Genomic DNA, 13,149 nt, shown 5'->3' on the forward strand with positions numbered 1-13,149 from the left:
AAAAGCACGAGACACTATCCTCCTCCTCATAATGTCAGTACACTAAATATGCCTTTTTTATTGAGGTCTATGAAATATTCCCAGAGAAAACTGTGAATATCCATATTAAAGATAGTGAAAAAAAATAAAACTTGATCTTTGAGGTCTCTTTACGTCTAATGGGCTGGCTCAAACCGAAACCCTTCTCCTCACTCAAACTTCATTTTGAAATCAAATACACATCCGTAAAGTTTTGTAACTGTATCTTGGACGGTTGTTCTGTCCACAGACAGACAGACAGACAGACAGACAGACAGACAGACAGACAGACAGACAGACAGACAGACACCTGTCAAAGTCCTCAAAACCACCTATGTGGCACCTCAAAACACAGCAGGCATCTCCAAGGCCATATTTTGGGCTGGTAGAAATTACACAGGGTATTACTTAAAGAAACAAACTGTACTTGACACACACACACACACACACACACACGTACACACACAGGGATATAAATGTAGGATGCCTCAGCCAGGGATTTGACAGGGTTATGATACTGTAAATGTGATGTTAGACTGAGAATTTGGCAGCGAGACAAAGGGAGCATTCCACACTGATCTGAGTTATGGTGATGAAATCTGATCTCTAACACACACACACACACACACTTACACACACAGGGACGCAACAACAATGTTCACACAGAAACACGACACCTGTGCACGGCTTCACAATCGCAGACACACATCAAACTCAGCCGGGGTAGTCGTACCTGCACAGTGGTTGTTCTCTCGGGGCCCGTGAGGTTAGTGCTGCAGCTATGTGGATGCCACCGCAGGATGTATGGACCGGTGTGTTTCTGTTTGCCTGCAGAGCACAACGAAGAAAACACACGACAGACAGGACGTGAATGAGTGTACGTGGGTTTGTTTTTATCTGCGTGATCAGGAGCTATACTGTCTGGAACCTGAGGAAACTATGACATGATGCAAACTGATAATCTCTCTCTTCATGTCACTGTTTTTCATTTTTTCCTTTTTCATTTGCAGGTTTTATCTTGTCAGAAGATTAGAGTTTCTGCTGCGCTCACATCGTCTCCAGTGGGAACAGAAACAGAGAGAATCAGGAGAACTGATTACTTTCCTGGGCCACTTGCAGGGCAGCAGTTGTGAACCTAACATTAATATATCATCACCCCTGAAATTGATATGTTGAACTTGCTGCAAACATCCATCCATCCATCATCTATTTCTTTTATCCTTTGAAGGTCGCAGGGGGGCTTGGAGCCAATCGGAGCTGACATTGAGCCGGAGGCGGGTCAAACCCTGGACAGAGTGCCAGTCCATCACAGGGTTAAAGTCAATCGTTCAAGATCACTTTCCCACGGGGTAATGGGTTTAGGCCTCAAGTAGTTACAGACATTTGGGCCTTTAGCTGCAAAATGATTCACTTTGTTTGTTGCTGAGTAGGAAGTGCATGTAAACAATGAAAACAGCTGCAGAGTCCAGTCTTCCCTGTAGATAGTGAATTCCTTTAAATGACCTGATTTGTAATTTTATGCATTTTTGGGGCATTTTGACTTTATTGACAAACTACAAAAGGCCAGGTCTGATGTGCTGCATGTCACAGCTGCAGACCCCCCCACACACAAACACACACTAGATTATTATAACCTACAAAAGAATCTTCATACAAACAAAATATAATCTTATATTGGCTAATCTGTCATTATAACTCAAGGTGGCCTTTAATAAAAATCCAAAATGGAAAGCAAGTAGTTTACTGTGCTATCGCTTAATCTGTGATATTTGCTATTTTTTTCTCAGGAGTGAAGAGAACTGATCTAAAGTTCAACTTCTTTTCTCTTTCCTTCTCAATAGGTATTTTAGTGTTGGGTTACGTTTCCAGAGCTTCTCACCGTGATGAGGCCACTTCCAGAACACCTTGACCTGCAGCTGGTTTTCATGGTAATGAGGGGCAGCAACCTCCAGTCGCAGGTTGTCAGGGTTGACGGGGTTTCGGGGAGGGTCAGGTTGAGGGTGGGAGGAGGACTGGTGGAGGTCGGAGGTAGAAGAAGGCGAGGACGATGACAGGGAAGGAGATGAGGAAGATGAGGAGGAGGAGGACGAAGACGGGAGCTCATTGGAGAAGTCCTCGCCTAGGAGAGGAGAGATGAGGAGAGGAGAGGAGAGGGGGGGAGGGGAGGGGAGGAGAGGGGGGGGAGGGGAGGGGAGGAGAGGGGAGGAGAGGGGAGAGAAGTTGTTAACATGACGATAAACAGAACACTATGGATACAATTTAATGATTTAAACGTCAAAGTCAGAAATAATATCATAAAGTGATGACGAAGGTGCAAATGTAATCTAACGTTCCAGTTAATTAATTCACTGATTGGCTGTGCCTGGCCTCGCTGACCATCATCAGCGCCACAGTAACGATGCCAATACATGGTCTCTGTGAAACCATGTCAAATATTAATAAAGCTTAATTATGAATGGCAATATGTTCCATATTAAATAGTCGGCATGTGGTCTGATAATTGAGATGCAGCTGGATGTGATCCTCCACTGGGCCGGACGATAGGTCAGCTATAAATACCTCTGTTGCCTTGACGACCATTAACATCACCTTCCACTGTGTGTGTGTGTGTGTGTGTGTGTGTGTGTGTGTGTGTGTGTTTGTGTGTCTCTAAAAAGTGCAGCTGTAGGTATAAACAGAATATTCTGACATCAAACGAAGCAGCAGGTAATCAATAATGCACTGCTCTGTTAACGGCTGCAGACATAAACCATTCACAAATGATGTGACAAGTTCATGAAATGTTCAAAATATATGTACCTGCGTCACAGTTTGCATTGTTGAACCACAGCTACATAAAGTGTGCAGCTGCACTCCATGAGTCAACTGAGCTCTTCTTAGCTTTATAGTCCATAAAGTTTATTCCTACAAGACCGAACGGTGCTAAACTCACTGGACCTTCGGTGCCTGTTACTGCAACTTTTAAATATTTCGAGGTAACCTCACACCAGCCTCTCATTTATCAAAAGACACAGGGCTCATCCAAACTGTTGAGCGAGAGGACGTTCGTGAAAAACACTGGATTCATGGTATGTAATATTAGACCACAAATTGTACACCCAGAATAATTACTCCCTCAAATGAAGAGCAGCTGTGGAGAGACAGTTTTGCAAACTGCAGCTCGACACCGACTTTAAGTGTCAACCTTTTACAAAACTGTGACCCTGCAACCACTGTAGAGATTAATAAAACTTTACTCCAGATAAATATGCATTAATATGATATTGTGAAATACTGAAAATAAACGAAAAACTTTGTTTACCTGCACGACTTATTGTGGTGAAGCCAGTTTGAGCTCTGGGACTCTTCAGCCTCTTCTGACCCCAGAAGGCGACTGTCTGCACAGATAGGAGGTAGGAGGTGGCGGGCGGCAGACCCTGCAGCCACAACTCACACTGCGCCTGGAACACGTGAAATAAAGAGGAACATGGATTTTAGAATCCACATAGGAACATTCACCAAATCTCTGAAGTTACTTAAAACACATTCAAATTACAGGTTCATTAGTAGTATTAATACCAAACGTGAAAACAAAGGTTAAAAACTGAATACATTGGTCAATAAAGGCTCTTTTTTAGGATGATGGATGGACCACAGAGATGATGGGAGAGTTCCCATCAGTGCGTCTGGGACGAGGGGGAGAGAGAGCGTGCGCCAAAGGAAACTGGCTCAGTTACTCTGTCCTAACCTTGTAGTGTGAAGCACTTTGAATGGTGGATAAGTCTAGAAAAGAGCCGTATAAATGATCAATAATTCAGAAGAGCCTTTGACTTTGGGACCTGTTGTCTTTGGCTACTTAGAGGACGACTGAGTCTTGGTGACTGATGCAGAGGGAGTTCAAATGTCAGATACAGGGATGTTTATACTGTATATATAAGAAAAACTGATTCCAAAGATGATGCTATCAAAACTTTATGATTGTTTAAATCTCATTGAGACTTGATATTTTAAGTTTTAACCATAAATATATTAACCATTAATAAAAAAATCAAAGGAAACACAAATACAACCCAAGTATATAGAATTTGAATCAGTAAAATAAACTTTTTTTTAACTGCAAATCTAAACATATGTTCACATATTTACTTGTGTATAAATGTACTGGTGTATAAATGTTAACTATTTGCCAAAGCCAACAATAAACAAGAGAAACTGCGTCATCATCATCATCATCATCATCATCTTCATCATCATCATCTTCCTCATCATCATCATCGTATTGCGTGCGCCCCACGTTTTGACTGACAGAGCCGACCTGGTCTGCATTAGCCCGTCTTTTGACTGACAGCTCATTAACATGCTCTTAGTGCATCAGGCCTCTCAGTCTGTGGACTCCAGCTAGTCACAACAAAGAGATGCTTGGATGATAACAAGTGTCTGCGTCTGTGTGTGTGTGTGTGTGTGTGTGTGTGTGTGTGTGTGTGCGCTCCGTGTGCTCGTACACTTAAGACAGAATTAGACAAGAGCAAGTTAAAAGCAGTGTCTTGGTGACCTGCAGACAAAATGGGGTTGAAGTCTTTCCATTACTCTGAAGATAGACAAAACATATGGCCTGTACAGTTGTGTGCGTGTGTACATGTGTGCGTGTGTGAAAGAGAGAAGCCTGGATTTCTATTTTGGCAAATAATGTCATCGGACATTAAATGTAAGAAGCTGATGTATATTTAAAAGCACTGATTCAGCTGAGTTTTTTTCTTTCTTTTTTCTTGTTTGAATTACTTCTACTTCCTCCAATTTCCTCTGTTACTCCGGGGTTAATGCTGAATCCCTCCAGTCCTGCATTAAATTCCTGATTGACAGGATATGTGCTTTATAAACAGCGAGGGGATATATCACCGTGTGGTAATGGGGAGTCATAAAATAATGGGGAGCCATAAAATATCAATGCTCTGTATGATATGAGGGCTATTCAGGAAGGCTGTGCTGGTTCCTTCCTACCTGTTGTGATGCTGCAGGTCTCTGTGTGTGTCTGGATGCAGCTGCGAGTAGGAAACACTAGTTAGGGGGCCTCATTTAAATTCCAGGCCTCCCAGCCAAGCAGAACAGAGGACCACACTACAGATAAATGGCTCCACCAGGCTCAGTCTGGGATCACCATTACTACTTACGATAGCTGGGCCCATATGAGGGCGCTTACATTAAAACCTTAAGACTCTGATGTTTATACCCCCCCCCCCCCCCCCCCCCCCCCCCCCCTCCGCTTTCCTCTAAATGAATTCTCGCTTCAAAGTTCGGTCCATTGGAAGCTGAAGGATCCTCCCGTGCAGAGACGACCTTCATCATTGACAATTTGGCTTGTTTACTACATTTTAAAGGAAAAAGGAAAAATCTTCAGGGAGTCACAGCGGTGGTTCGATGCTGTAATGTCTGTTTGTGTTGTTGTCTGTGATTATGGGTGTTTTGCTGCTGCCGACTGGACTTAGATGAACTGTGAGGTACAACCAGGAGAGCGATACCCTCCTGTTATTTGTGCATTAACTGCAATTTCAAAAGTACATTAAGAAATCCCTCTCCTTAACCCTTATCACATCCTTTCACCACGTTTTGTGTTAATCCATCCTGTAGTTTTTGTGTAATCCTGCTAACTAGTCTAGTTGGTGAGCCTGTATCAGTCAGTGTTTGCATAGATATCTGCAGCTCTGATAACTTATATACTTCCTGTCTAATGCCCATATGCCGCAGTGATGATCATGAAGTCAGATGCTTTGACTTGAGTTAAACAAACAACACAAACGCAAAAAAAAGCCCCTTCTCTCCGCTATCGGAGAAAACGGCTAAGTTACCATGTTATTCCAGCGCTGTAGAGCCAGACCTCTGTGATGTCATAGCACTCTAACAAAGTTATTTCCCATAAAGATAATGTCGCGTCTCCCCGAGGACAATATTGCATTTTCAGACCCGCGAGGAAAACATGCGCCAGAACTCTGCAGAAGACCTCGGCAGTGGGAGAGCAATTAAAGGGTGAATATGTCAAAACCAGATCTGAAATACTGCACAGCTTTGGTAAATATATCAGCATGTAACTGTATTCAAAAAAAACCACATCCACAAAAACCCAAATCAACTTAAGGTTTAATCCGTTTTAGAGGGATGTAGGTTTTATGAATGCGAGGTCAACAATTACACTGAACAGCAAGACCATGTTTTTTTTATCACCTCATTTCTGCTCATTATATAAATCCACATCCTTAATTGAAACATCTGGGCAGTTGCTCTGTGTCTCCATCTAATTCACATTTGTAGGAGGTTTTATTGGACACAGGTGGTTCAGCAGGACACTGTTTAATTTGAGGCTATTATTTAATGTCTGATATCAAGAATGAATGTAAAGGGAGCATTAAATGGGAGAACAAGCTGTTGCTCTGGTTTGGTTGCTGCAGCAGATGCTATGATATTCACTGGGTTTGCACCGGCACTGCACACAGTAGCTGTTTACAGATCAGTTTCTGTCGGAGCACAGCACAGGCCTGTAAAACCTCTGCAGCATTCACAAGTGACGTGCGTGTGTTTACAGAACTAGTAAACTTTCTCAGGTGCAGCCATAGATCTTGTATATGTGGTGTGTCAGTGTGTGTTGCGGATGTGTGTGTGTGTGTATGTTGCGAGGACATTCAGGCCTTTCCTCACAACTTGAGACTGCTTGAACATTGAGACTTTAAGTGTTGGAATAAGGTTTACGTTAGGATATAGGGCTGGGGTTACTCATTTGTGTGATGGTGTGTGCATGTGTGTCCCTGTGTGTTTGTTACATTTTTTCATTTTGTGTTTTTCTAAGTACAAATTTGTATTTTAATGCTCAAACTGAGGCATTTGTTTCAAAAGGAGCAACATTTTGGTCTGTGCTCACTTCAAATAGCTGCTTCAGGGTTAAATCGGTTGTTTCTGGAGTTTACAGCTAAGTTTTTGTACAAATTGTAGAGTAAGTTAATTTGTATCTATGAATTGGGCCTTTAGACTTTAGAGGTTAAAGTTTAACCCATACAGCTCCCGTCCATAGCCTTGCACTTATCAAACATGAGGGTGGTAGCAATGATCTCATCTAACTCTAAGCAAGACAATGAATAAACCAATTTTCCCAAATGAACAGCAGAGGAATCTGCAACAAATAACTCATTAAATAGTTTACACTGTGACGCCTTGGAAGACCACGGTCTGAATATTTATGGAGAGATTTTAAATAATCTGGCCAAAAGTTATTTAAAATCACATTTTCACTTATTACGAGCTACTGTTAGGTAACAATTACAATTTTATCAATTTACACAAAGCTTTGACACAATAAAGTTGTCAAAAAGTCAAATATTATCTAAAGGCACAATATGAAGAGGGCAGAGACAAAGATGACATTCTATTATGAATTGTAATTGAGCACATGGAAAGTTTGCTTACCCCCTGAGTCACTCTGCTGTTGCTTTCCTTTTTACCCTGCTCTGGTGCGCGTGGGTGTGTGGGGCGGGTGTGCATGTTGTTGTGAACAGTGTGTGCGCGCCCGTGTAGAGTGTGCGTGTGTTTGTGCTCTGTGTGTGTCTGTCGAGACATCCAGGTGACTCTGTAGTTGTGGACCGGCAGGTCTCCCTCTGTGGGGGGGTCCCAGCGTAACAAGACCGCCACCGTGGCCCCAGCTCCCCTGGTCCTGAGGACAGAAATCAGGAAGTCAGACAAAGAGCTTACGGAGATGAAAGTGGAAAGAAAAGCACAGCAGACATTTTATATCATCAAGCTGAACATAGGTCACAATTTAAGTCCTCATTTGTGCTATTAAAGGTTTTATTGGAATGTAGCTGCTGACCCAGGACATGGTCTGAACTTTATAATGTATGAACTTGTCTGATACACACACACACACACACACACACACGCATAAAATATGCTGCTATATATGTTTAAACGAGGATGAAGTGTAATTTGGACGCAGCAACACAATCAACCAAGGTCTGTCCATCCATCAAACCATAAGTTAGGTCTGAATGGATGCAACAAATCCCTGAATCTGTTGAACCATCTTCCTCGTTACCTCTCTGTGAAGTGGGACTCCAGAGTCTGGTTGCTCACTCGGATGTTTATCGGCGGCTCTGGAGGAGACGGATCTGCAGAAAGGGAGAGATGGAGAAACATGGAGTCAGAGAGCAGTTATGTTTAAATTGAAATAATTCCAATGGACATTCTCATTTGATCTTTTTCATATGATAACAGAGCATTATAGTCATAATAAGAAAGACATATTGTAATGATTAGCTTTTGAAAGACAGAGATCACGTCTTATTCTTTCATCAACATTATAAAGACTGCTGTTTCTTTCTTCGACAGGTGGAATCAACAGTCACAGGCTCAAACTCTCTGTTAAATCATGAGTTTGAGCTGAAAACAATGAATCCATCGGCCCTTTCCATTGACTTGTAACTGGTGCTGAGTTCATGATTCCAACCGGGCCGAGGCCGCTGACCAGCTTGACTGAATCGTCTAATAACTCGATGCTTAATGTGCTACAGCCGAGCGAGACGAAGACGCCAACATGGGAGGGAAAAGGCTAATTTCCTCCTGGTCTCTTTCAGGTCTACGAAGCCAATTCGATTTGCAGCATCAAAGGTGAGTGATACTGGAGAAGCCTGTTCAGTAGCTACCACAACACAGACCCACGGCGACCACCACTAGTCACTGTTTGCCTCCGAAGTGAAATCCTGAGACTCTTTCAACACGGCCTCTGTATCTGATTAGAGCCTCAAATCCCAATCCTGTATTTGATTAAAACTACAAAATGGATCTGATTAGAACTACATCCCCCATGGCTGGCCTCCCACAGGCCCCGGGCTGCGCTGGGCTGACCCAGATGCAGAGATCAAAGTTGGGACAGCGTATTAGGGCTGCAAGGTCTGGCCTGCTTGTGTGTGCGCGTGTGTGTGTGGGGGTGTGTGTGGTTTCTTTGGAAAACGCAGGGTGTCTTTCAGTTACTGGTTTACTGCCAGCTGTCTCTCGCGGCCCCTTTTTCACTCTGCGTTCCTCCCTCGACCGGCTAGATTCCGGTCCATTGTTTCTCGAGATAAAGACATCAAGATGAGTTTTCTGATCCAGACATTCCCTCGTAATTGGTGCTGGCAGGTCCCTGATATCTGAATGAATCAAGGAAGAGGCTTTTCAAATTCTTAAATTCTCTCTCTGGTTAGCGTCAGGTCACCGCGGAGGAACCTCCAGCGCCCTGACATCTGCCAGCTTCCTGATTTGTGACCCCTGACCTCCAGCCCCTGACTAATCACACTAATGAACTGGAAACACAAGACTCTGCTGGCGATCAGATGGTATTTGGAATGTTTGAGTGTGTCTTTAACCTTTAACCCTGGGCGCTTGAAGTATACAAGCGTGCACACACACTCACACACACGTTGGGTCCTAAAGATACAGCTCAGCGTTTTGGGATATACGCTTGTGTGCTTGGTTGCAACGAGTGGAACGAGGAGACTGACACCACTTGCACGTCTGTCAGTTCTACATCCTGCTGTGGAAAAGCAGCCAGTTGGCTCCGAACACTTTCCAAACAACACTTGTCTGTATTCGCTTACGTGCAACCCACAGGAGAGTTATTCCAACTTTTGTATGTAACAGACAGAAATGTAAATGGCATTGATCCTCTCGTCAAACTCTCAGCAGGAAAGTGCATATTTTCCAAATGTCCGACCAAGTCAGTTCGCCGATGGGCAACAGGGAGCTGCCAGAGACATCTCACCTCGCCAAGGCACAGGTTGTAATGTTCATAATACTCTGCAGGAGGCATCAAGAATTCCACTGTTTGCTGTTCTGTGGATGGCAGAGGGAAATGCTATCCCAGACGCTTCTTCTATAAGCGCTCAACTGATAAAGAACCTTTTTTCCGAAGCTGCGTCCAACCTGAAGTCATTATTCACACAGAAACTCGCTCCAGCCAATCCTGGCAGGGAATTCGTATCACTAGCCAATCCTGGCGTTACACCAATATGACCTAAGTCTGCGAGGTATTACAGCGAGGACCTCCTACAGTGTGTGTGTGTGTGTGTGTGTGTGTGTGTGTGTGTGTGTGTGTGTGTGTGTGTGTGTCTGACTGTCTTTCTCGTGCTCACACTGTGTCTCGCTGAGCCGACACCAGGGATTTCTCTTTGGCTGTAAACCAACTTAACGTATAGCATGTACGTGTGAATATGTGCGTTGAGTGTCTATTCTGTTTCCTGCCTGTGTTTTATGGACAGCCTGATCACTTTCCTCTGCTGCGTGCGTACCTGATCCATCAACTCCGAGTGAAAGAGAGAAAGAACAGGGCAGAAGAGGAAGGGAATTGCTCCTCAGACTTCTCCTCAGAGGGGGGTGTCAGATCTCTCGTTAAACGACACAGCCCCAGAATCTGTGCTTTGCTCAGTGTCTCATGACAGAATATCAAAATTCACAAATAGTTTAAGGGAGAGATTGAGAGGGGGGAGTCACCGTCCTCTGAGGGACACTCGTAAACGGCTCTCAGAGGAAAAGCAGAGGACGTGTTTTCAGAGTGTTTGTGTTACCTCTGCTGGAGATGTAGTGTTTGCTCGGTGTGGTGAAGCCTCTGCTGCCGTGGCTGTTGATGGCCGCGACTCTGAACTGGTACCAGCGCTGAGGTCTCAGATCCGACAGCACCACATCTTCAGAGAGCGTCTAAAAATACAGACACACGTCACGTGAAACAATGGCTAGGTGCAAGCTTCTCTGTTCCACACTCTCATTACAGTCTCATCTACACGATTAAATGATTGTATATGCTGCATGATTCATAACAGGGCGGCACGGTGGTGCAGTGGTTAGCACTGTTGCCTCACAGCGATCCCTTCATGTGTGGAGTTTTCATGATCTCCCAGTGTCTGTGTGGGTTTTCTCTGGGTTCTCCGGCTTCCTCCCACAGTCGAAAGACATGTAGACTGGGGTTAGGGTTAATTGGAGACTCTAAATTGATCATTGGTGTGAATGACTGTTTGTCTCTGTATGTCAGCCCCGGGATGCACTGGCAACCGGTTATCCTTAAAGATAATGGCTGGATGATTCATAACAGATTCTAAAACAAAAATTGCCAGATTTGACTTAATTGGTACATTTTCTATTGTCTGTTTTCTTCTTCATCCTTCATTGTTTTTGAGCTTTTCCTTGTTAGTGTGTTTTTTCTTTTCTTTCTTTGAGGTATTTATTGTTTCCTGTGAAATTTAAATTATATATTGTCTCAGATTTGTTGAATTGTCACTTTACAATGATCTAATCTGGGACAAACTATTTTAACAATACGTCCATTTACTACTCCTCTGTCACTCTGCTGAAAATCTCAAAACTCAAATGAGAAAACAGCACCTGGAAATACCTCCCAGTGTTTGTGAGACACTGCCAACCTGTCCAGTCTGACCATACATTTTTCCCAGACTTGTGAGGTCACTGTGACCTTTGACCTTTGACCACCCAAGAACGCCTCGACAGAATCCTTTCAAATTTGGCACAAGACGTTCTTATGAGAGGTTACAGCGACCTTTGACATCCAAATTCCAATCAGGTCATCCTTAGTTAGAGTGACAACTTGTAAGAAATCATAAATGGGTTCTGATGACGTCATTCAAAAGAACATGAGGTCAACGTGACCTTGACCTTTGACCTTCGACCACCAAACTAATCAGTTAATTTTTTTATTTTAAGAAAGAGTTCTTTAGATATCATGTTAAAAGAAATGAGAAGAACGGAAAACCCAATTATTTTAGAGGAATGATGGTCCTCTACTTTCCTGTTGAGATAAATAATATTACTTATTACTGTCTGTAACAGTCCTGGTTATATCTGCCTAGTTTAGCTTAACATTAACAATAGAAACAGGAAAAAACATCCTGGTTCTGTCCAACAGAAACAAAATGTTCCTAACAGCGCCTCTAAAACTCGCTCACACTAATTAACACATTAAATAGCATATTGTTAAAACTGCACACGAAAAAACATTGTGGTTTTATTGCAGATTATGAGCCAGGATACATATTACCTGGAGAAAAAGTCCAACGCATAAAGTAGCTGTAACAACACAATGTTGCATTTCTACACTTTATAATACACCACTATTCAACACTCTATATGTGCCATCATTCAAACACCTTTCAACAATTTCAATACAGACTGAATCTCACAACTCTCGTGAAGGCTGGATTTGTTGGAGGAACTTAGTATTTAGGTCAGACAAAGATCTGTACATTTAAACGATAGCTCTGAGTTAATTGAATTTCTTGTCCTGACAAGGATGATAAACTAATTTCACCAGGAGCTGTGCAGATCTTTGTCTTTAGTCTCTGCTGTGGAGGCCCTTGTTGGTTAATTTGATGATCAGCCGTGTGTTGTGCAAAAATCACTGAATGGATTTCCACAAAACTCTTTGGAAGGACGAGACATGGGCCGAGAGAGAATCCGGATAAAGTGGCGGATCCTAAAATGTTTTCATCACTTTGAGATCAGCCGTTTCCCAGATTATAATTCATGGATCTTAATGAACTGATATTTATGAGCGTGTGGAATTTGGTGCAGCTTGATTGAATTTAGAGGGCTGCTGGAGTGAGATATTTGTTCTACTGAGTACCAATCTATTGGGTTTACATATTATACATGCTTGTCATTTCTCACAAATCCGTAAGATATCTCTCTTAAAAAACATGACAGTTTTAAAAGTACAAGTTTCAAAACGTAATGAGCTGGAAAGTCAGATGAACACAGTTGGATTGGAATTTCATCTGATAATAGATTTGCCACAATTAACGGATAAAGATTCCCATTTTATATCCCTGACAGGGCAAATGTAATCACTGCATAAAATCCACTCATCCACACACACACACGCTCGCACAAACAGACACACACAGACACACTCACTCGCACACAGACACGAGCTGCCATCTATTTAAGTCCATAATGAGCGTTCAGTCATTCAGCGTCAGCCGGTGGAACGACTGTGGCTGCCTGTGGTTCCTTTTTAAGCTCTGCTTATTTACCTAACCTCACACAGGCACACACACATGGGCGTACAGTGAACACACACACACACACACACACACACACACACACCTAGAGTTTACCCTGGCAAAATGG

The 13,149-nt window shown here is 43.0% G+C and overlaps 1 protein-coding gene across 1 annotated transcript in view; it reads right to left on the reverse strand.

The window, feature by feature from the left end:
- The window catches only part of anos1b (anosmin 1b), a 41,217-nt gene that overhangs the window by 2,896 nt on the left and 25,172 nt on the right, over nucleotides 1-13,149 (reverse strand). The window contains exons 6-11 of the mRNA XM_062394744.1: nucleotides 10,578-10,707; nucleotides 8,072-8,144; nucleotides 7,447-7,690; nucleotides 3,320-3,458; nucleotides 1,898-2,137; nucleotides 752-846 (exon numbers count right to left, since the gene is read on the reverse strand). Coding sequence (XP_062250728.1) covers nucleotides 752-846; nucleotides 1,898-2,137; nucleotides 3,320-3,458; nucleotides 7,447-7,690; nucleotides 8,072-8,144; nucleotides 10,578-10,707 — 921 coding nt within the window. The remainder of the gene's footprint in view (nucleotides 1-751; nucleotides 847-1,897; nucleotides 2,138-3,319; nucleotides 3,459-7,446; nucleotides 7,691-8,071; nucleotides 8,145-10,577; nucleotides 10,708-13,149) is intronic.

This window comes from Platichthys flesus, chromosome 9, assembly GCF_949316205.1.
Source record: "Platichthys flesus chromosome 9, fPlaFle2.1, whole genome shotgun sequence".
Classification (NCBI taxonomy): Eukaryota; Metazoa; Chordata; class Actinopteri; order Pleuronectiformes; family Pleuronectidae; genus Platichthys; species Platichthys flesus.